Source organism: Taeniopygia guttata, chromosome 2 (assembly GCF_048771995.1).
Source record: "Taeniopygia guttata chromosome 2, bTaeGut7.mat, whole genome shotgun sequence".
Classification (NCBI taxonomy): domain Eukaryota; kingdom Metazoa; phylum Chordata; class Aves; order Passeriformes; family Estrildidae; genus Taeniopygia; species Taeniopygia guttata.
The window spans coordinates 33,598,561-33,623,146 of NC_133026.1; the positions used below are offsets into that span (position 1 = coordinate 33,598,561).

The 24,586-nt window shown below is 38.4% G+C and overlaps 1 protein-coding gene across 1 annotated transcript in view; it reads right to left on the minus strand.

Moving 5' to 3' along the window:
- Positions 1-19,710, minus strand: part of SKAP2 (src kinase associated phosphoprotein 2) — a 118,986-nt gene extending 99,276 nt beyond the window's left edge. Inside the window, exons 1-3 of the mRNA XM_012571628.5 lie at positions 19,519-19,710; positions 9,534-9,639; positions 7,603-7,628 (exon numbers count right to left, since the gene is read on the minus strand). Of these exons, the coding sequence (XP_012427082.3) occupies positions 7,603-7,628; positions 9,534-9,639; positions 19,519-19,567 (181 nt within the window). The 5' untranslated portion in view covers positions 19,568-19,710. The remainder of the gene's footprint in view (positions 1-7,602; positions 7,629-9,533; positions 9,640-19,518) is intronic.
- Between the last annotated feature and the right edge of the window lie 4,876 nt (positions 19,711-24,586).

A 24,586-nucleotide genomic window follows, 5' to 3' on the forward strand; every position in this document is an offset into this window, starting at 1 on the left:
GATGATGTTTGTCTTTCTAAGTCACTGTTACTTGTGATGAAATCCTGCTTTCCCGGAAATGGCTGAACACCTGCCTACCCAGGACAAGTGATTTAATTAATTCCTTGTTGTCTTTCTTCTGTGTACAGCTTTTGCTTTACCTATTATACCAATTTCATATCAGCCCATTAGTTTTCTCACTTTTATCCTTCTGATTACTTCCTCTATCCCAGCAGGGGCAAATGAGTGAGGGACTATATGGGCTTTAGTTGCCACATGGCATGAAAATCATGACACAGTTATATACTGTATTTGAACCAACAAAAACCATGGCAACACTGAATGTAAATTCATAATAAAACAAGTTTCTGTTTTATGTCTAGAATATCCAAATTCAAAATGCTCTTAAAACAAAACAACCAAAAAAAAAAAAGTGTTGAGAGTATTATGAAGAAAGAAATCATAGACTCCGTGCCTTACATTTGCCAAAGCATTCTCTAGATGTTAAATCCTAAAGAAGGCTTGAAGACTTCCATGAAAAACAGCCTTCACTGAGAAAGACACTCAGAACCAAAATATAAATACTATGTCATACAATACTACATTTAGGTATCCACACTTTACATGAAAAATGTGGAGAATGGGTGGCAGACTCTGGATAGTGGTACAAGTAACCTGCACTTATGCAAGACTGGATTAAACAAAAAAAAATCTCAATTTTTTATTTTATAGTAAAGAAAAATAGTAGCAAGTAAATAACAATTTTCATCGATTTATATTTCACACAGAAAAAATACAATTCTTAAATAAACTAATTTGGACAGAAGAACTGCAGCATTTCAATAAGAAAGCTGACTCATTATGCTCTGGAATTTTAACAGGCAACATTTCACAATGTGTTTATGTAATGGCATAAAAGAAGGACTACTTTCTGGTATCAATCTTGGGGTTTTTGTCTCCTAGTTCTGGCAGGGTTAAAAGATATCTTAGGACTGTATGTTGTTAATATATAAGATATTATATATTGAACTGACAGTTCACAAAGAGGCTCCCCGTTGATCCTATGCTGTCTCCTGCATTCCGACTCAGAGCAATCTGCCCTTTCTCCACTTTACATGCTCCTCCATCAATGTGTTGCATTGAAGTTTATACTCCACCTATGGAGTAAGAGCAGTCAGAATTGAATTTGAAGCTCCATGTGTTACTCCTTGAACAGTCAGAGGAGTCAGTGTTGAGCAGCACGAACCACTATTCTCTTCAGGTGCCAAGTATCTAAAAATACACCCAAAAAGCATCAATAAATTAAAGAAAAGCATTCAACTTGCACTTATGTAATAGAAAACCAAACTACAAAGCAACAATGGGCATCAGGTAAATGTATTCAATACAATTTGCAGGCATAATTGAAAGCATTGCTGCCTAATCAAACATCTAAAAGCAAAGCATGCTCAAACAAAATGTCTATAGACTCATTAGTTGGCAGTCATTCCATTACAATCACACATAATGTCAGCAGTGCTTTGAAGCCATGCCAATGACAACAGCATAAATTTTGCATCTCATTTCTATGGTCATAAAATTAATGACCAGTTTAAAAATACTTCTTTGCAAAAGTTACTGCCTGAAGAAATGACATGGCTGTGTCCCTGTTATGCAGCCACAAGTATAATTATGGAGTTGATGCTCATTAATATAGTTCCTTGTTTCCCCAGAATAGCATTATTTATCTGGAAGTTGGGGAAAAAATAGAATAATTAAAGGTAGATACTTAACAGTCACAATAACAAAAATATGTACATGAACTGACCCTATTCTCCAGTTTCTGCAACTTAAACTGATCTCCTACAGGTTTGATAGAAGAATCAATATTTTATGATGTCTTTAAAAAAAATACAATGTCATTCTTTATTAAATGCTCCATTTTCCATTACAGCTTATTTATTGATTCAGGAAATAATGCATACCAAAGCGTAAGTTTACCACATTAGGAATGGAGCGTAAAACAAACTCTCTTCATTGTAACAAGGGCTGTACTTCAGTTCCTACCCCTTGTTCTGAAAGCTTCCAACAAATTTAGTTGGCACAATATAATGAACAGGACCATATTACATTGTAATAGTCCAGCTTTTAAAAAATCCAGACATTTTCGCCCCAATAATTCATTTTCTTCTGCAACACTGAGATTATAACAATGAATTCCTAAGCATTAAAGATACTGTTTCCACCACTTCACTCTAAAAAAGAGCAAGCAAGATATTTCAGCCAATGCCTCTGAAAGAAACTTGCTAGCTCACATCCTCAGATAACTAAACACTTGCAATTTATTTCTAAAAATATCTAGACAGAATGATGCATTAAAACTGCTCAAGTATAAGAGAAACAAAACAACTCAGGAAAATAAAAAGACATATAGGTCAAACCACCCTGCTTCTTGCCATTTCAGAAGGTCCCAAGTCACAGCAGGTTGAAATCAGTTCGTCCTGTCCAATTTCTGCTGCATTAAGAACCCATGAAACAAAGGACTGGATGAAGCCATCAAGGAGACCAGGCAAGGTTCCCACTATTCAGTTTTTCATAAGAACAAGTAGACAAAGCTGCTTTCAGGCTGACAGGGGTATACTTTAGCTCCTTGATAGGAGCATCCTGTATTTTTAAGATGCTACTGACCCAATCCACCAGTCACCCTGCAAGACTGGATTCTTCTGACAATCAATTTTTCAATGCATGCTTTGCCATGCAGTCTGCTCTAATATACTCATTCCTGAAGGGCTTTCTAGGGTCCCCTATTAACATGATGATTTTTAATGGCTTGTTTTGTAAAGGTCAAGTAGAAACTCTTTAGCAGCTACTTCTTAAAACAATACCAAAACAACATTAAGTTTGCAAGCAAATGTGCTTCAAGCAAGAAAAGCAACTGCAACTCTTGCTTGCTGAGTTGCCTCTCATTCTGACAATGCATATCAGGCCAAAACCATTTTGTGCTGCACTGGGGGATGTATGTCATGTTACTTGAAATTGCACTTGGTGTGGACACTTCACAGATAACAGCTGTGTGTTAAGGGACAACACAGTGACTTGCCTACAGTGAAATCTCCCAGACTTCTGGGATATTTGGCACACTTTTAATGTATTTAATAGTCTCTCCAGAAATACATCATGATGATCCTTAAAGAACTGGGTAACAACTAAGCCATATCTTTTCCATTTATGGTTAAATACTAACAATGTATTTATGTTCTTGACTAAAAAGTTCAAGTGTGTTAAAATATAGAACTCATGTGCACATGCAGCTCTGGTGACAACAAGATACTGACTCCCTTTCTCAAGTCCAAAGAGCTTTCTGCTTGCTGCCATTTCCTGAAAAAGAGTGTACAGAGGGGAAAAAAATAAAAAGGAAATACAACCTCTGTACGAAAACAGAAAAGAAAAAAAATACAAAATCAAATCCTTTGCATATAGAGCTATTCTAACAGTTTGACTATTTCCAGGAAGCAGAGGTCCCAGGCTCCAGACACACTCTGCTCTGCCAAGAGTCAGAAGCATCTGAGTCAGCTAAAGGTTTCCTACAGGTGCTCCCCATAATTACATAGTGAATAACACCGGTGGTGTAGAAACACAGATTTACCCTCTATTACATTACAGTGAAATAAAAACAAAAGTGGACCATCATCAGTTTTTATCAGAGTGAAAAATGCTAGTTAGAAAATGTCATGTCATACTTTTCTGCATAATTTAGTGCTGCAGATCAGACACGAGGTGCAACGAGCACTTTCTGGAGAACTGGTTCTGCAAATTCCCATAGTATGACTCGATTTGGCTAGTGCTTCTGGTGTCTCACTTTCAACACTGAGCCAAAATATTTTGTGAAAAGCGAATAAAAATATCTCTTTTACTAAAATAAATGAATAGAACAGATGGCAAGTGAACTTCAAACACAAATACAGTTTCTAGAGCATAGGGTGCTTCTGCCAACTTTAGCACTATTTTTAGCATAAATTTAAAACAAGATTCTTTTAACTAAACATTTTGGCAGTTACAGTATTGATTCAATTAATCTCAAAACAGAGAAATGCCAGAAACAGTATTAAGTCAGAATCTTTTACAAAGTTGAGACTTTTATACGCTTAGTGGAATATTAGTCTTATTAAAAAATGAACCCAATTTGTATACAAATTACCTTTGTTTTCAAGAGTTTTCCCAATTCTAAGATCTAGAATAGGTCTCTGAGTGCAACTACAGCTTTTTAGTTTTGCTTAAACTGGTTAGATAAACAGTCAAATATTTCGAATTTAAAGAAAAAAAGGCAGCAGTGTCTAAGACATTTATACATAGCTTTTCAATTTAAGAATAAAATAGATACAATAAATGTCTAATAACTTAAAAAAATAAAACCTGATTAAAGACCAGTGGATTGGATATAATAATTGTACATTTTTGGTCATAAGAACAGCATGGACTTTCTTTATCCATAAATTAACAACACACTTAACTGTAAAAGTCAGTGTTAAATCAAGTAATACATCCCCCAGGAGAATTAAATATTTTCCCATACAATTAATTTTGTGTCCTTCACTTGCACATGTACCCACTTCTCCTAAAAAGCTTCATTTTATTTCAGTCTACATAGACACAAAAGATGCTTTTGTCAGTGAACTTACTGACCTGACAGACAACATGAGAAGGCTTCTTTCTAGGAAGATTCAAGAAAGTCCTCAAATTCATCCATCTGGTTGCAAAGAAATATGTATGCACTTTCTGAGACAGATGCACATGGGTGATCATAGTTTTGAGGAGCCTGGTTTTACTTGCACGCATGCTCTTCAAATTTTTTTATTGTTATTCTTTTACACCTCATTGTTTTATCCTTATGGATAGGCAAGATTCTGTATGCTATTGGCCAAAGCCCATAAAACAAGAGTTTACAAATAACTTAGTCAAAAACATTCCGTGATGAAAAAGAGTGGAGTGGACAGTTGTCCACAACACATCCTTGTGGAACAACTCACAAGCTGGAGGAGAGCGGAGTCAAGTATCATTATGTCCTACAGGAAGTATATGAATTTTGAAAGTGTTAGTCCACTTCTTTCAGCCTCCAAAAATACTTCTGGATGCCTCTGAAAGGATGACAGGTCACAGTTCACAAGATTCTTGAAAACAGCTGATATAGTATAACTACTATATCATGATAACATACCATGACAGCATGTACCATTCTTCACCTACCCTTCCAGCTACAACAGAGATTATTTTATTTACATTTTAAAAATAGAGTGACTGCTACTACAAAAGCAAGAACAGCAAATATGGAGTTTAAATACACACAGGAGTTTTTATTCTTGCTAGCTTGCTTCAGGGTGGTTTCCAAATTCCTGCTCCCACCCCTCCTTTTTTTCCTAAAAGATATTATCCTTTTTTCACCTTATACATTGACATCTTTCTTCTTTCTCTGGAGGGGGTGGAACTGACCATCACAGCCTTCTGAGTTTTCAATACTTTCCAAATTTTCCATTTTTCAAATGTCTAGGTGCGCAGAGAGGTATGAAAATGGGCACAAAAGTTGACCTCCGTCAGCTGCTGCCACTGCTTTGTTACACTAGGAGCTGGCCAAGAATTTGACTGCTTATCTCCATGTGAGTCCTTTGTTCCACACCTACAAAAGTTACACCTAATTTGTACAGTCCTAAAGTAAGAATGACAACCAAATAAAATTTAGCACAGACTTCTTGAACTCTGGACATTACACCAACAACTCGTCCACTGATTCACATTCCCTCAAATAACTTGCAAGTAAGTGCAGGCTCCTATTTCTTGTAAGTTTTTTATACTCTTGCAAGCAGCAAATGCACATTAATTTGGAGAAATGCATCCTTGCTTGCAGAAAACAATGGTATAACTTTCAGTTTATTGAAAAATACTGAACACTAAGGAGTGAGTTTTCACAAGCCTCAGCATTTTTACATAGTTCTATGACCTGAACCAGGCATACTTCACAAGAATTTTTTAAAAGGCAATATATCCTGCTTAAGAATCAAATGTACTCTAATAAAAAGAATAAGACTGAACATAATTTTCACAGAATCACAGCAAGTTATGCAGTAACAATTACAGACTACACAAATCAAATCATCCATTTTGCTAGAGATAATGAAATCTCATTTTTGTTAATAATTTGTTGAACTGGAAAAGAAATTCTGAATCAAATTACCAATGAAGAAAGTAAATACACTAGAATTTTCTTGACCTTCAAATTACACAAGGCAGTAAATGCAAACTCTGCTTTTTGTAGGCGACTCTAACACTTATTACAGAGTCTGAGCCTCAGGAAGTTATTAAATCTTAAAAAACATGCTCTCTCAAAGATAGGTTTGATGTAACAACCACCCCACCTAATTTCATGTTAGTAATTTTCTTAATAAAATAACACTTTACTTTTCCTCACTCAGTTCTGTTGGACAATGAGAAGAAAATGAAAACTACATTTTATCTTCTGTAACAGTGCTGAGTTGCAATATAAAACAATAGCAAATTACTGATACATTTTTTAAACAATCACATAGTTGGAGTTTACAGAATCTTGGCAATCTTGAATCTTTGGGAAGTTTCAAGTTGTACTGTCCCTTTCAATTGAACTGTTATGGCGGCATAACTTGATTTAAACAGCATAAGAAATGTATGAATTTCTTATTCTAATTGTTGTGCCTTGTTACATTGTTTGCCTAATATAACTTACATATTTTCACTTTTTCAGGAGGCATGCTGCAGCCTGAAACCTCCTTGTCCAGAAACAGACAATTCTTCAACCACTGTAAAAAGTGAAGCTTTGCATAGGCTTTTTTGACCTCGCACTGTGACCCTCATACCAGCATCCACAGGCTATAGGTCATGACCTCAAGAATTAGCATCATGGAAATAAGAGCCCTTCCAGGTTTAGTTACAGAACAGAACACTGTAGCAACAAACCCCTCAGTCTTCTCTAAACTGAACTCTGCAGCTTTGTTTAAACTCCACTAGAAGACAATAGATAACCCACACTTCAGTTTTCATTACTCGCACACTAAATCATCTCCTCTCCAGCTAAAGGTCTGAGCTCCTGCTGCACTATGAAAACATTCATTCAGTGTGGATCGAAAGCCAATATCATATTGCCACGAGATGATCCTATTAAAAGGTTAAAGAAACATCACTATGGAATTGAAGACTTTTGCAACGCTAAGAAAAAATGCTGAAATAAGTAATCTCTGCTAAAATTTTATCTCCTAAGCAGGCTACTTTGCATTCAGTTCCTCTGGGGGAAAAAAAACCCACACATCGCATGGTCTTTTGCAAGGCTGCCCTCTTGCTAACAAAGCTCCATTTATACTAAATTTATAACAAATAAGCTCCATAACGAGCTCCATTATATATTAAATCCTGAGCTGCGTTTCTAGCCCGATCTCTCCATCAGCGAGCGCTCTGTGCTGCGATCGCCGCCGGCAGCAGCCCCGGCGGATGCGCGGCCCGGGCGCTCGGGCGGCTGTTCCCCGGCAGCCGCAGCAGGGGGCGCCAGTCCCCTCGGCCTCGGCCGGCCGCGGCAGTGGGAAATCAGCGCGGCGGGAGCGGCGGGGGAAAGGGCACGGGACTCACCTTTCTCCGGGAATTCTTCAGGATAGCTGCAGAAAAAGAAGAAGAAGAAACATCATAAAGCAATGCACGCTTGCAAACCCACGGCACGGGGACATGGCACAGAACAGCAACCAGTTTTTGACAAGTTTCGTGGTCGAAACTCAGCGCTGCAAGTTTTCCTTGAAAATTCTGAAGTCTTTATCTTTGCCTTGAAGTATTTATTCAGTGTTCCTTTTGCCTTTGCAGCTGACAGAATCCCCAGTCTCTTCAAGAAAGACTTGAACAAAACCAAATCCAGACTGAGCAGCCTTTTCTAGTAACATACATCTGCTAAAGCATCTTAAGGTATAAAAACACACAAAAGCATCTATAATTTTAGTAAACCTTCTAAATGTTAACAAATTTCAAAAATTTTTGTGAGCAAGTAGAACCATTAAACATATTTTGAAATAACCCACTAGTTCAATTGGAAATGAAAGAAAAAATATCAAAAATAGTGGGTATAGCTACAGTAAATTTACAGAAATCCAAATGAAAATGTATTCATAATTAACCAGAAAGATAAAAGTTAAAGCTTGCCTAAATAAGAATTCCTTTTCAAATAAGGAGATCTCAACTTATACAATGCCTAGAAAACCAAAAATAATTTATCATCCCAGAGGGAAAACATACTTTCATATACTGTTTCTTCAGAGCTAAACCTTGGTATTTCAGAAACTAAAATATCACAGAATGCAGTTTGATGATATAAACTATCAGGACAGAGTTACGTAGAATGTCATTCAAGAAGCATCCATGGGCTAAGAATTAACTGGTAAATAAAATGCAGCTGCCAAGATCATCTTTAACAATAAGCAGTAGTAAGGATATCAGTTTAGTCAATATGGAGATGTTGGCAAGAAACAAGCAGAAGAGAAAGGAATGGTCTAAAGATAAGAAACTGAGAAATGCAAACAGAGATAAAAGGCCAGATCTAAGAAATCCAGTGTTGCAAGTGGCAGTAATAGACACAGCCCAACATGTGGGATGTTAAAATCAAAAAAGACTACAATGTGTATGCATTTTGTAGCCTGCATGAAAAGCAAAACACTGTTAACAGTGAATAATATTACAGGAAATGAGGAAGGCATTAGAAATTAAAATAAGATGTGAAACCATGGGGTCACATAAATGAATAGTAAAAGATTCGGTGTCAATATGCTCATAAATGCAGGTTCCCTCTCTTTGATATTTCTTCATCCAAAAAAGCATCAGTCAGTCAAGAAAAAAAATCAATAGCATCGTATCTGCAAGTCATCCGTATAGTCACAGTTAACTCAATAACACAGAATAGAAAACACAGGAAAGAAAAATTAAATAGATAAAACACTACTTTCTTAATAGAGAGTTATGAGAGAGAGCTAATTCCCTAAGCATTTACAGCCTGAATGAAAAGAACACAAAACTTCAAATACAAGACTTTGGGACACATCTCATGCCTCCCCCCAGTTAGCACCCTCACCAGATGACTGTGCTGTCCTTGAAATTATAAATAAGTTGCAGGTGCAGAAGCATGCCATCAATGAAATGCTCAGGAGATAACACACAGCTGTCTTATACCAGCTGAGTATGGTGATAGGAAGCTAATTCATATCCTAAATACATTATATTTCTCATGTTTTAATGAATCTTACCAAAGCAGAGGTGAAGGCAAGCTCTGCCCAACAAGTTTGCAATCAGGTTTCAGAAGATTAAGCAATTCAAATAGAACAAACCATTCTGATCCCATTTCTTACTAAATCGTAGCAGCTTTGAGAAGATAAGACTTGAATCCATACAGATTTTTTTTAAATATCATGACCTATACAGATTGCTTAATTGTTAATAAGTTAATGTTTATTAAAAGAGTGCATAAAACTTTAAGATCTCAGTAAGCGACTTTCTAACATAGTAAAGCCATGAAGTTCACTTACCTTGCCTTAATATCCTTTATCTTCTTAAGAAGAACTTCTCTCCTTTCTTTTGCTTTCTTGGATAGATTTTCTCCTTTTAGTTCTTGGGAAACAAATGTTTCAACATCTAAATAAAGAAGAAAATAAATACACCTCAAAAAAAGACAAAATACTGCTGTAATGAGCTTGTCCTGATACTACTGTGAAAAAAATAAGAAAATTATTTTCAGCCCTACTCACAGCATAGTTAACAGACATTTTAGATTCTAAATGGGATACATTTGTTCTCTATCTACTTATGCTTAGCACAGCAAATCCTATGGTGACATTTGATTCTTGCTCACTTAATTATGCTACGTAAGTCCTAATAAATTGCAGTCCTATAACAATTACTTTCCATCACCTAAAGTAAAAGACAAAGCTAAAACATGGAAATAGCCTTTATGCATATATTACTGCCATGTTATTTCAGAAGATCAAGTTGCAGAGATGGTTGTGTAATTTATTATTTCAGCAGTAACACTTACCCAGATACTAATATAGCTCACTTACTGGTTACAGTATTTTCAAGTGTTCTCACAATGCCTCTGAAATCAGATTGACTAAAGAGTCATATCCAAAGCAATCCTGAAAACAATTAGGTAAGCAAATTAACCATATCAAAGGAGTCAAGCTCAACAGCGTACTTTAAATTAATAACACCTCCACTTGCAGAATCACAAACTGAGGCTCTAGCTGGCACTCTAAGTTTTAATTCTTATTCAGATTATACTTTTATATAACCATGCAGAAACAAACCGTTCCATAAAAGCTACCAGAGTAGTAGGATAAAAAGAATGCAGTGTATTGAATTTGTAACTCCCCCAGTAGTATGTTTTCCTTACTGACCAAATAATGGCAAAAGACACTTGAAGTTTCTTATAGTTACCAACCAACATACAACATTCCCAAAAACAGAAAAGGAGAGATACAACCAAAAAGTCCTGCTTGTTAACAAAAAAAAACTCACCTGTATGGGTAACAATTGCCCATTGAATAAGAGAAAGCATTTGTGGGTAATAAAACACGTTCTCGCAGTGCCTGCCCACCCCATAGACACACACAGAGACACATATATATACCTTGGTTCTCTCTGCATAGATGCAAATGCATATGGAGAGTCCTATTTTAATCCAATAACTTTTCCAGTCAGATGACACATTCTATTTTAACACAATAACATAAACAACAGCCAATTAAGTACACAACTGTCTAAGTGCAAAAGTTTACATGAATATTTGCCACAGATTTCCTAAATGAAAACCTTAATTACATCCTTTTTTCTTTATAAACCAGAAACATACCACCCTTTGTATTACAGGATGCAAGAAAACAACTCAAAAGTTACTCTTTAAGAACACTAGCACAGCTGTTACAAAAGTGTTCTTCTTTACAAATAATTCACTGGATTTTTATTTAAATGTTTAGATTACTGTCCTCATCAAGTGTGGCAAAAATATTCTTTTTTTTTTACAGTATTTTAGAGTTCTGAAGAATGACATTGATCCTCTTCTCTCCATAAGACAGAATCTTCCCCATTACATTTTCCAAAGCAATCCTGAATGGGGGAGACCTTCATTCAGTTCTGTGGCATTCCTTCTTTAAAAGGACAGAAGGAAAGGCACTTAACATGTATTAATGCATCCTCCAGACATACCCCCAACAGCCTCTATGCTGCACACCAAGAATGCCTACAGGGATTTTTTCCAAACTCAAAGAAAAAGTACACATCTTCGTAAATTCCAATGATTGGAATTGCCAATCAAGCTGGCAGAGAAGAACCCACAGAACCCAATGACATTGACAAACTACAAAACAAAGATCAAAAAATGGATACTTTTACTACTCAGAGCAAAAATCAAAACAATTCAAAACAAATCAACAGTTCTTCTCTCAGTGAAACCTAACAGGATTTTCTAGTACAAAACAAGCTTTCACTTGAAGAGGGACAGTATAATTAAATTTCTATTTTTCCATACTTTTATCTATTTATTTTAAAAATTAGATAGCAGCTTCAAAGTTCTACCCAGGCACCAAAATGCAAAACTTTAGAGGAATTAGTCATGTTTATAAAGCAGGAGCAATACTTGCATGGTAACCTTTAGACACTAATTAATCACAAAACTTGGATTCAGAAGTCTTAATTTAAACTCAGTGGGCTTCTTTACCTCTTGGAAAAGCTCAGCCCAGGTGAGAATTCTGGTGTCTCAGATTCTGTCTGTCAAAGCTTTATTCAAATAGAAATGCTGAAATAACACAGTTAAGGAGTATGTGGGGAAGAGAAACCAAGTTGATTATTATAAAAAAGGATTACCACTTCTGTCTTAAAATACACTGTGGATACAAAAATTTCAGGACTAACTCTATTGCTGAAAGATTTTGTTGTTTTACAGAAAACCTTGGTATTCAAAAGCTGAAATAATAGAGAATTTTCAACCAGAAGAACAGGGAAGAAGCAGATGCTGCATTTACTCTCAGTATAAGCAGAGTTGGAGGAGAGAGGCAGAAAGCAGCAGTTACAGAAGACATCCCTGGGATAGTTTCCCTCTCACATGAGTGTGTGAAACAAGTTCTCCAAGCTTAGGTGTACCCACAGTCAGGGTGCACTGTTTTCATCATGGAATACTATTACTTCCATATGTCCAGAGATACCATATGGCTTGATTCATCACAACCCCAAAACACAAAGACAGATCTGACATACATATGATGCTAAAGAAGCAGTTTACTTGAAAATTACATCTTACTGTATCATATATATTTCTTATCTACTCACATTTACACAGTATGTTATATATCTTGTTTTAATCTACTGTTGTAAATCCATCCAGGACATACCAGATGCGGAAGATGAGTAACATCCTAAGCTTCCCTGGACAAGAAGCCAGCAAGTCATCTAAGTTATGATCATCTCTTCACTTCCTGTATTTCCACACTGTGGAGGAATATGGACTGCCTTAACATAAGGAAATGTTCCTGTAATTTCTCTGACCTTCCACAAAGTGATTTATGTAGGAATTAGAACAGAACTTGGGACTTCAGTATGGCAGATCCAAGTTTAATACAGTAAACTTCAAAGAGAAGCAGCAAAATGTACCCATTTCTCATCACTATTATAGTCATATACGTGCTCTCCCCTCTCCAGGATGACCGACAACTTGGTCTCCTGTATTAGTTTAATGTTACTCAGAAAACAAAAATACTCCTCAAAAGCACTTCAGTATAGACCTATTTCATGCTTCAGCAGCAGCTGATTCATAAAGGAATTTTAAAAATAATAAAAGATAAATTCCAGAAAGAAAACCTCTTTTCAGATTTCTGGTCTAAAAGCACTTTAACTAATCAGTTACCCTAGAGCAAAAAAAAAAAAAAACCACCAAAAAAAAAAACAACCAAATGACATATTCCGAGAAATTTTTCCTAATGAATTGAACAGCTATTTAGTATCACACATTGCAGACATTTACCTGTTCCCACTGAAATTATGAAAATAAAATATAATTTTTAAAACACCAAAACAAATAAACAAAAACAAAGCAAAGAAAAATACGCAGTGGAAACCTACTTAACACCCCTTTTCTTAAGGTTGCATGTTAGACCGCTTGATAGTTTAAATGCCCATACCTGTATCTTAAAGCTCATGATGTTAAATTTGCTTGCACCATACCCCAGAGAAATTATTTGCCTGCAGGAACCAACAAAAGCTGCCAAACTGAAAGATACAATTGATACAAATCACCCACAAATTGCTCTGCCAATACAGGTTACAAACTGACCAAAAAGGAAAGTCACACCTCAGTCCAGATCTGTCCACTTCAACCGGCTCATACAGTTCAAAGCTTAAGTGCCAGTTCACAGAACAGTCAAAAGCTAAAAGCCATTGTAATTTCATTTTCATCTACAGTCCTTTACAAGGAGAAAAGCTAAAATTTATTTTGCATTTTATTGTTAAAATAGTTTATGGTTCTCTTTACTTCAATGATTATAAACAGAAAACACAGAAAGATTTTAATTGTTTTAAAGTCTTTGGAGCTATTTTCTTTAATGAAGGCTGGAACTACACAGATGGAATTTTACAAGAACAATGTAAATTTCTAGCCCAAAGCAAGCACTGTGTTAAAGACTGCTAAGCCTAACAATTCATAGCACATTTGTTTTTTACAGGATTTAATATTGTAAATGTAAGTCACACTTAATAAACAAACATACTTAGGACAGAACTACCTCAATTTTTTGTCAGGGTGGGCCAAGCAGATTCCCATAGAGGCACTCAAAGACTATATGCTGGGTCGTTCTTCATCCCCTTCTCCAGCAGATAACCAAAATGTTATCCAATCACGTTATCAAGAAGTTAATCACTCCATCATGCACACATCAACTGATGAGTTGACATAATTCAAATGACAAGAATCAGAAAGTGGCAATGAGATAGGAACATCTCCACAAACATGGCAGGGCCCCTGGCCCAAGGAGAAAGCAGGCTGGACACACATGCACCATATGAGCAGGGACATTCCAGGGGATAACCTGGCAGTTGTACTGTCGCTCGCACAAGAAGGCAACTGCAGCTCAGCAGAGCAATTCCTGCAGCCACCAGCCTTTGCTCTCCTCTGCCTCAAGGACCCAGAGAATTTGGGACGGCAGGCCAGAGAATTTTGGGAGATAGCTGCAAGCTAGGCACATTTATTACACACATACTGTCCAAAGGTGACCAATATTAAACAGATTGCCATGTATCTTTCAGCTTTACACAGGATGGCATCAGAAAGCAATTAATTAATTTGATTTCAAAGTTGTCATGAGATTCATTAATAGGGAAAAAGCCTGAAGACAAACTGTCAAGAATAGATGTCACTGCCTGTTCTCTTAAATAAAGAAATATTAGAGGATTTTGCTACTGCTCTCCCTCTGACTTCACAACTATATTTTAAAGTCTCTCCAGAGTTTGCTAAACTGCCTTTTAAATATATATACACTTAATCAGAAACAGAACACATGATGTAAAATAAAAGTGACTGAACTTCAAGACATCTAAAAATACCACATTTATCCAGCCTAACAAGAAGGTGAGCATTCCTTTCAGTGCAAAGTCCTGGAAAGGACTGCCTTTAAAAACTGCTGTACCTTAAATCCCCAGAAGCAAGGTTATGCTGCTGTGTTGACACATACAAAGTAAGTATCATGAAAAATGTTGACGCTTAACAGTTTTATTAGTGATTTTAAAAGTAGAAGTATACACAGATTGCTAAGACTCCTCAAAAGAAGTAAATTGATAAGGCATGTCTTTTAAAATATTAAAAAAGAAAATTTTTAATCAAGGACTATATATATATATATATATATATAGCCATATATCTATCTCTAATCTCATTGGATGAGTAGTTGAGCATCTTCTGTCTACATTAGAGGTGAGAAAAGATGGAGCTGTAACATATTAAGCATATAATGAAAAAAAAACACACCAATACAAATCATGATCAAGTTACAAAGTGATTCCAAATGAACTATAATAAAAAATGTTAAGGATTAACCTAAAGATTTACACTGTATGCCACATTATGCTGTGTCTATTGTGGTTTGTTGACTTATGATTATGAAAGAAACGTAAACCCAGTCAGATGAGAAAGATAGACTCCATGTTAATTGAAAAAGACAAACTAAGTGAATAATGAGTATATAAAAAATAGCCTATGCCATTTTTATCACCCATATATGACACTTATTCCCGAATTTATGGCAGAGACAATTGAACTATGTTTCAAATCACTGGAGGTTATTTCTTACCGGGAGTCCCTCTGTGCATTTTTTTCACCTCACTGTTTCTAATCTTACTCCATTACTATAGAAACACATACATACTACCAAAGCTGTAAATACATGTCTACTTAAAAGATGTCTACAATAATCCCCCTGGTTTATCTTTTACAGATGGACTCTTCAGCAAGAACCAGCATTTGTTAAAGCCTTAGAAATATGGAAATAATACTTTTGAAACGGAGTGAAGTCTTAAACAACAGTGTGCTTTCAAATTTAAACCAGTCAATAAAGAAGAGCCACACTGTACCCAGAAGGTTTTTTCTACGACAGGCATGTACGGAGGAAGTCCAGGAACAGCTGACATAGAAAATGAAAATAGACAGTTTGTTTTTTTGGGGATCGGGGTAAATATAACCAGCGTAGTCCAAAAATAAAAGGTAAGCAACTCATGCACTGGATCCAATGTCCTGTAGATTTCTTGCCTTGCCCTTTTCTGCAAGCTATTTCCAAGATGCAACTAAACAAGTGGGTAAACGGCATTATTTTGAAGAAAAAAATAAGAGGAATTACACAGAAAAAGGTGATTTGGACAATAAAACTAAGTATTTAAGCAAACTGCTGACTGAAGAAACCAGTCTGGTTTACATTACAGAAGAAATAATATGCCTTTGGGGGAAGAAGCAGCCTTCAAATGCCTCCTTGGCTAGGAACAAACCAAAACTTACTAAGGAAAAATAGATGTGAGCAGACCTCCAACAATCTATGTAACCAGCAACAATCTGAGGGGATAAAAAGAGAGAAATATTCCACTTTGCCAAACACCCACCCAAAAAAAAAAAAAAATCACATAAACACAACACAGGATGCCTTTTCAAAAGAAGAAAAGGCAGAGCAGGGCTGGGCTTCCTTCACTAAATTCCACTGTCTAAAGCATAATCTGTAAGCACAGGGACATGGGTGGGGAATGAAGAAGTTACATACACTACCACACACCTCTGAGGTGTAAAGAGGGAGATAAGACAGCAACAAACTTACTTTCTCCTCCTACAGGAGTTCAACACATGACCAGAGGACCCTGTTTCTGTCTCCAGTGTTTCCGTCCTACCACTTGAACAAGTCAGAGAAGACAGGATGGGATTGTGCAATCCCAATAATCCTCTGCAATAAGTCTATTGCCACACTGACCTTTCCCCTTCAACTTTACAGAAACGGCTTCCTCCTGTTTCCTACTAATGCAGTTAGCCCTGAGCTCAAGCTGGGCTTCTGCCTGGAACATTTCAGCGCCACTGATATGCAACTATAATGACCCTGCCAGCATGTGTGACAGAATTTGTTTTTGTGTTAAAGATATAATATTGTTTAAGTTCAAAGTAAAGCACTCACAAGTCACAAAATTTCCTGTGCAACTTTAATTCATCCCCTGGTGTGTTTATTCCCATTATCACCATATGTTTAACTACAGGAGCACTTAGTATGTTTTCCAGTAGGATCCCTACTTGTTCAGCATGGTGGGTGGACATACTCCAACCATCAATCAAGGGTAAGTAGGGATAAGGAAATCCATATGACCATTCCTCCACTCATTGCAAAAGTTGGAAATCATAGGCAAAAAGGCCAAGACAAGGAGGAAGAGCAGAAGAGCACAGCATTTATGAGATTTTGCACCTGTGAGGGCCTCTGCTAGGTGAACACCAGACTAAAATACAGTGCTTGTCGCTACCCATTAGCTGCACGTTCTCAACTGAACCTGATATGAAGAAGTGCCCAGCACTTGTAATGACCACTAACATAGACATCCAACTTATATTATTATCTGGAGAAACCAGCACAGCATGGAGGCAGGTGAATTTGAATTCTAATTCTGTTCCACCATTGATTATTTTTTGCTACCCCAATCACATCTTGTTTATTATACTAATTTTACCAATGGGGAAACAATACTCCTTCATCTCAAAGAGGTGCTGGATCAATAACTGTGAGCCGTTAAAATAATACATTAAGACGCACCCTCAAAAAAGAGCATGCAGAAATTAATATCTACTAACAAAGACCACAGTCTTTGTAGTATGTAACAGTTGCTTGATTAATAGGAAAGATACTACAGAGCTCCCTTCCCTCCTCCATTACCATACATCTTCACCACAGGAATAGTGTGAGAAAAAAAAAAAAAAAAAAAAAAGAAGAAGCCTATGCCTATAAAAAAGATTGTGAGATCCTACACATATCAGTGAAAGAACTGCTCATACAGTTTACTGGATTGCAGTTTACTGGATTACTCTCATTTCTAACTTTCATGCACTTGACTGATAACCCTAAAAAAGAGTTTAAAACAAACTGTAAAAGGTAATGCCATTATTTATTTTTCAAAAATAAGCAGGTTATTTAATTTTAACATTGTATAAACTTACAAGGTTAACCTTGAAGGTAACAATTAAAAGTTGCAAACTATTAGTTACATGTAGTAATAATAAAACAAATATTTAAAGATAATTGGTAAATCATTCTGTTGCCTTCTTAACTTCAGTTCTATAGACAGCACAAAAAGAAACAAGAAAAGCTAAAGCTGAACATACTCTACAAACATTAGATACCTGTACATAACTTAGGCTGCTGCTCATAGCAACTCTGAAAGTACATTACATTTTGAGGAAATATAGATGTTCTTGGTTTCACTTCAAAATACAAACTTCTGTGTCTTTTTTCCATGGCAGACTGGATAAAGATGGGGAGAAGGAAGGAAGGACAAATTGTGTACATGACGTACCATGACTGAGAAAGAAATCACAGTCTTAAATGATCCCATCTGCATCACATCTTTTCCCTCAAAAAAAGTTTCTAAAGCACTTAAAATATTGAAGAGCTTCAAGATGAGCTTCACTCAGTGAAACTAGCACCAAAACAAACATATATGCTCCGCATCTGACCATGAGTTCCAGAATTCAGTATTGCCACAGAAAATACCAAGATTTAGAAAGGCTCTCTAAGGGTAATATTTATTTTTACGAATTATTAAGAATCTATTCCATCATATGAAACTTTCTTTTTTTTCTGGTGACCTTCCATGCAAACTTTAACTACAGATGGTTTGATATGCAAGTAACGTAGTTAGAAACTGCAGTTAGGAAACACTTCAGACAGGAGATGTGGTGAGAGCAACATGTTTCAAGCTCTTACAATCAAAGTGTTAAAAAAAAATAATCTGTGAAGGTGATGAGCTGCACTAGACTCTGGCAGGTGCCCAGCCATGTAATTGAGTGCTTGGCCTCAGAAGGAAGATTTCAAAAAGCATAGGTAATTTGAATGGCAAAGTCAAAGCTACACAAGTTCCTGTGGCAGAAACGGAAGTTCTCAGAAGAGTCCCACTGAAATTAAAGTGGTTTCAAGATACCAAACTTTTTAATAAAGATACCAGAAAAGCCAACCTTTAAGTATACCATTTATTTTAATTAAAAAAAAAAAAAAAAAAAAAAACCACGAGTTCTTTAAGGTAAAAGATATCCACTCGTATTCGGAATTCCGTGCTAAACTATAACCTTTCACGGTGAGAAATCATTCCATTCCTACGCTCCAACGCATCCCGAGAGCGTGGACAGTCACGGTCAGAGGTGTATGCCTGATGTGACAATACCTCAGCAATTTAGCAACCCTTTCGTCCTCTCCCCAGCTGTTCAGCGGGGAAGTTCACCACTTTTTTTCGGCTGATGCGGGCAGTCTGCCCTGCCAGCACACTCCGAGAGCAGAGACTTCCTCCGGATGGCTCTGCGGTCACCCGGCGGTCACACGCCCCGCACGCGTGTCCGCGGGAGCCCCGAACACCTCACCCCGGTTGGCGTCCGCAGCCCCGACCGCGCCCGGCCGGGGGTATCGGGTCCCGGGCTCGGCCGGGGGCTGCGGAACCCAGGCGGGAGTGGGGCCCGGCCCGCCCCTTCCTCCCTGCGGGCAAGCGAGCCGGAGCGCTGCTGCTCCCACGGCCGGACACGGGGGGAGGAAGTAGCCGGCAGGAGGAACTGGGGAGAGGGAGGGAGGGAGGGAGGGTGAGAACCCCCGAATCCGTGCGCTGGAAGTGATCGCCCAGCGTCCGCCGAGGAGCGCTCCGCCGCTGCCCCCGCACGCCCCGGCTCCCCCGGCCCGTGACACCTCCACCGGCCCGCCCCCCTCGGCCTCCCCTCCGCCCGCCCCCCGGGAAGGAAGTCCTCCCTCCTGCTCTCACCTGCCAAGAGGCTGCAGACGTCCCCGGGGACGCCGGGAGCGTCGGACATGGTGCGTGCGGCGGGGGCGGCCGGGGACACCCGGCGGGCGGGGCTCGAGGGCTCAGACCGGCCCGGCCCCGGCCCCGGCGGCGAGGAAGCGGAGGCCACGCCCCCGGCCAGAGCGGCACGGCCGCGAACCGCGGGGGGCGGGGTCTATCCCCACCGGGGCGTGGTTTCCCCCACGGGGGCGGTGCTTCTGCACCTTGGGGGCGGTGTTTCTAGGCATGGGGCGGAGCTTGTTGGTTGGGGGCGGAGCTTGTTTGTTCGGGGGCGGAGCTTGTTGGTTCGGGGGCGGAGCTCCCCGCCGGCTCGCTCCCGCCGACCCGCCTCAGCGCCGCGCCTGCGCTTCATGCGCTCTGCCCCCGTGTTTATGGCCCGCCGTGAGGGCGGCGCCGCAGCGGCCGTCCTGCGTGAGGGCAGCCCTCCCCCGCGCCAGAAACAAACAGAAACAAACAGAAACAAAAAAAAGCTCGGCGCTGGCTCCCTCCGCTCCTTCCGCCCCGAAGGGCGGGAGAAGTTGGCTACTGGATAAGAATGACCCGAGGCCGCTGTCTGATTGACCCATTGCCCACTAAGCCAGGGCCTGGCGTCCCCCCCTCCTCCCACAGGGGTGGGCAGGGCTGGATCGATGGCTGTGCAAGCCGGTACTTTGGGGATTTAATTTCTTCCAGACGTCTTTCCATCTTTCTTTCAGAGCGCGGTGCCGACGTTGTCCCTCTCGGCTTTCTGTTATTACCAGTGCCAGGGTTTAGGATGGCAGACAGCCACAGCCTACAGCCCGGCCTCGTGCTATGCCAATGTCCCAATGGTTGCAGCTGGCAAAATCAAGCCGTGGAACTTGAGGAAATTATTGAAGCAGTGGGAACAGGCCAGTTCGTATGGGTGTCTGTTAGCACAGGTGTGTGAGCAGCGGCAAAAAGAGATGCTATTGCTAAGCAGCACAGCTGGGCTGCTAGAAGGGCCAGCTTTGCTGGAGTGTTGCTTATGAGGCAGCTTTTGTATGTTTTTCCCACAAATCCCTAGTTGTATGTATTTGGAGCACATTGGTGATGTAATATATTTAGTGTAGAAATAGTCAAAGTAAACTCTTACCATGTGTTTCTGTGCCCTGGATGGTTTTGGCTGTACCTATGTTATTGCTACAGGAAGTGTTTGTGTTAGAGCTGTGGTTATGTTAGGACATATGTATATCATACTAGCATAGGAAAAACACTAATTAAAAGAAGTTCCATATATGAAATTTCATCTTTATACCAGTGTAATTACATGAATACTTGTGGCACAGCTGGCACTATGGCTGTGACAGTCAGGTATTAAACAGTTTCCTGCTTCTGCTTGGTGTAGCTGTGGCCACTGAAGTCTGCAGTGTAGACGTGGTGTTAGATTATATTGTTCTCCTGACCTCTCACATCTCTTTAAGTCACATGGAGCAACTCATTTCAAATACATCTGTGTTTTCAAAGCATTGCAGCTTTATTGTCTGACTTTATGGCCAGCCTGGCTGAAACTCAAGCAGTGAACTAATTGACCTGTATAATGTTCTGTAATGGTTTTTATGTTGGTTATCTAATTTCAATTCAACTATAATAAACATGCACAGGCATCTGGGTGCATATGTGTATAAATAGATCATGCCTCTTTATTTGTATAAATATCTACTACTCATCTGGTACAAGAATATATTTGATTAATTTTTCTGTAGTTGGCAAGGAAGGCTCTTTGGGCTTATGTTAAATTACACATTTCAGATGTGCAGTCTTGGGAAGCTGCCATAAGGAATAGGAAAATGGCTTGTAGGCTAATATGCTTGCCCTTTTTCAGGTTAATCATAATCCTACTTTCTTGTGTTGACTTTATGGCACCATCCATTTCTGTTCTAGAAATGTGTCACTTGAACTCTGTTATAGTCTTTGTTTTGAGATCACTCTCCTGATAATTTATTCCATATGTTTACCATTTGTGTAAACTTTTCCTGTGTTTCAGAATATAAGGTGGGAAGAAATAACTTACCTTTATTATTTCCCATACACCAGTCACTCTGGAGTCACTCTTTTTCTACTTACTTTTTTTGTTAAAGACCTCCTTGTTGCAGTGAAGACCAGCCCGTCACACAGTCATCAAGATTTGTGACCCAGGCCTATTTTAAGCCTTGTTAAGTTCCAGATTTACTCATAGTTCCCTAATTTTTAAATCTACCACTAATAGGAAGCATAATTCAAAACAGACTCCTTCCTGAAACAAGTCTGGCTTCAGTGCTGTTTCAGCCTGGTTTCTGAGGATTCCACAGCTTGTGCCTCATCGAAACCAGACACACCACTTTGCCTAATCAGGCCCATGGATCAGGGGTTCTTGATGTGTGGGAAGCAACACAACAGGGAACACACAGAAATTTATTGTCCTTCTGTGTGAGGAGAGCTATGAAAACAGGGAATTTAGGAAGAGTTCAGCCTATCTGGATCTATAGAGAGCCTACAGCAGTGCAGCTGCGAGAAGAACAAACTTTCCCATTCAGGAGCAGCATCACTACTGCCTTGCCTTCCTGAAGAAATGTGACATATCTGGTTTACTGGGAAATCCAGCATTTTCCCCTTAAATGTTCCATGCTTCTGCAGCCATGCTATTTAAAATTTAGATTCTAGGAGATGAATGAAACAGGACCTGTATGCAGCTGCTCCTTGTTCTGTACATGTCTTTTAACAGAAAATTAATTGGATTACAGTGCATGCTCCCTGCCCTGATCCCTGCACTATTTCACACAGGCAGCAGCGGCCTTGTTGGGGATACTCTGTGTTCTCATCTCTTGGCCCTGTTGTCTGTCTGTCTTCTTTGCTGGACTCCAAACAAAACAGCTAGTCAATAGTCAGAATATTTATATTTTTTAATTATTTAATTACATTGAACAGTAGCTGGCAAAGATTTCTGGTATGCACATAGAGCTGTTAAATTGAAGGAGCACTGACTTTCTTGAAAGAGTTGCTTTCTTTATATGCACAAAAACTGTGTTTGAAAAAAAAAATAGGAAATTATCTTACTGAATGGCAGTGCTCTAAACATGGCACCCCTGTATGCTTTTTGACTGTGGTTGCTGCACTAAAGAAAATCAGAGGCTTTTTCTTGCCTCCAACAGTGGAAAAGCAGATTCAAACTATTTTTTCCTCTGGCAAAACATAATTAATGTTTCCTTAGGATTTGCTGCTACTATACATGTTTAAATTACTTCCTCATTGGGAGAGATACATTCAGGACATCACAACAGTTGCTCTGAGACTAAGTTTACACATTAACTTTAAAGCATAAAGAAAAGCTAATACTTAATGTAACAACTCATCATAATTTTGTGTATCTTCTTCTATTCAGAATACATCTCCATGAAAGCTTCCTATTTTGCTGTCCTCTTACAAGCATTTTATAAAGAAGCAAAAACCTTGAGGCATTCAAATATTGTTTGCACAGTTGAGTTGCACTGACTGTACTGTGTTAAGAATGTGGAAACATGGCCTTGCATTTAGAATTCAGCCCATCAAACATGAGCTGAGCACACACTTCAGATTATGGGATGATCACAAATGGAGCTAATATATCCTCAGCAAGACTGTAAAAATTTTGAACACCAGGTGTGTGTTTCTTTATTAGTTTGCTGAAAAATTGCCACAGCAACATTTTTTTCCGCAGTTTGGAGGCTTTGGTGTCCTGTTTAGTGTTCTGAGTTATAAAATTGATGCACTTTGCTTTGTGAAGGTAACCTGCCATTAATGGGGTACTTCCCAGGTCAGTACTGTCTTGCTGTCATTGTTACCTGTTCTTATTTTAAGATTTCAATTTGAGTAATTCCCAACTCCCAGGTTTAAAAACGCATCTCAAGAAATACAAGTTATTCCCTTCCATCTTCATGTTTTCCCAGATATACAACCACAGAAAGATGCTGAACTGAAAAACTGTAAGAATTGTTCCTTAGATAATTTTCTATATGCCATATTGTAACTACCCATTCAGCTTTCAGAGCTATTTGGTTTGATGCTGAAGTGTTCAGCTTTCCAAATATGGAGCAGCAAGGCCATAGCTTTTCATTTTGTACTTAACTATTTTCCAGCAATGCCTAATTTTACTTAAGAATCACCTCTGCAAAGAAAGATTGGCGTTTCTGTTATTAAAACTATCGGATAGTTAATATAATTTTGAGTTATGTTTTCTACATATGGGAAACATTTTTGCATAAGAATTTTTTTACCTGAGCATTCATTAGATTGCATAGAATTGTGCATTATTCAATATTTTATTAGACAAAAAATATTCTGTTCAGTGTCTTATTTAAAAAGAAATATTAAGAAAGCTCCTATCAGGAGAAGGCTTCAGCGTTTCACTAAGATCCTGTTTTGAGGTGATTTTCCAACAGGATTGATTCAAATGGAACATCCTGAAAGTTAGTTTTGGCACAAGTATGAGATCTCAGTCAACATTTTTTCTCATAAAAATCTATGAAAGCAAGCCAAAGATAACTCCTCAAGCGTTACAGAAGAGGAGTCTGGAGACAGCCAGATAAATAAGAGTTGTGAGATTTCAGTTCATACTAAATCAATTTGTTCTTGTTTGTATCTCACCCTATGTTCTTCAACATCTAAAAGGCTGAAGAACTGAAGACTTTTCCTCTCCCCATTTCTCCTCTTCAAGATGTATGGAAATGTCCTGATGGGTCTTTTTAGAGATGAGTATTATTTTAGGAAGTGGGGAGGGAAGCTCTAACTGGAATTAATAATTAGATCTTACATAAACTTTTCTTAACCCCCTACACAATCTTGATATCTAATGAATATTTTGGAACCATAAAGCTTCTTAATAACACTGTAGTGATTAAACATGCTAAAACATCATTTTGCATTCTCCAGAAGTAAAATCTAGAGGTAGATTATTCTTTGAGAGATAGATTAAATAATGAGAAACTATGTAACCTCTAATCTAAATTTAGTGTTCTTGCTAGTTCTTTTTGCCTCTTATTAACTATGGTATAATGCATTGAGTCCTATTTTTTAA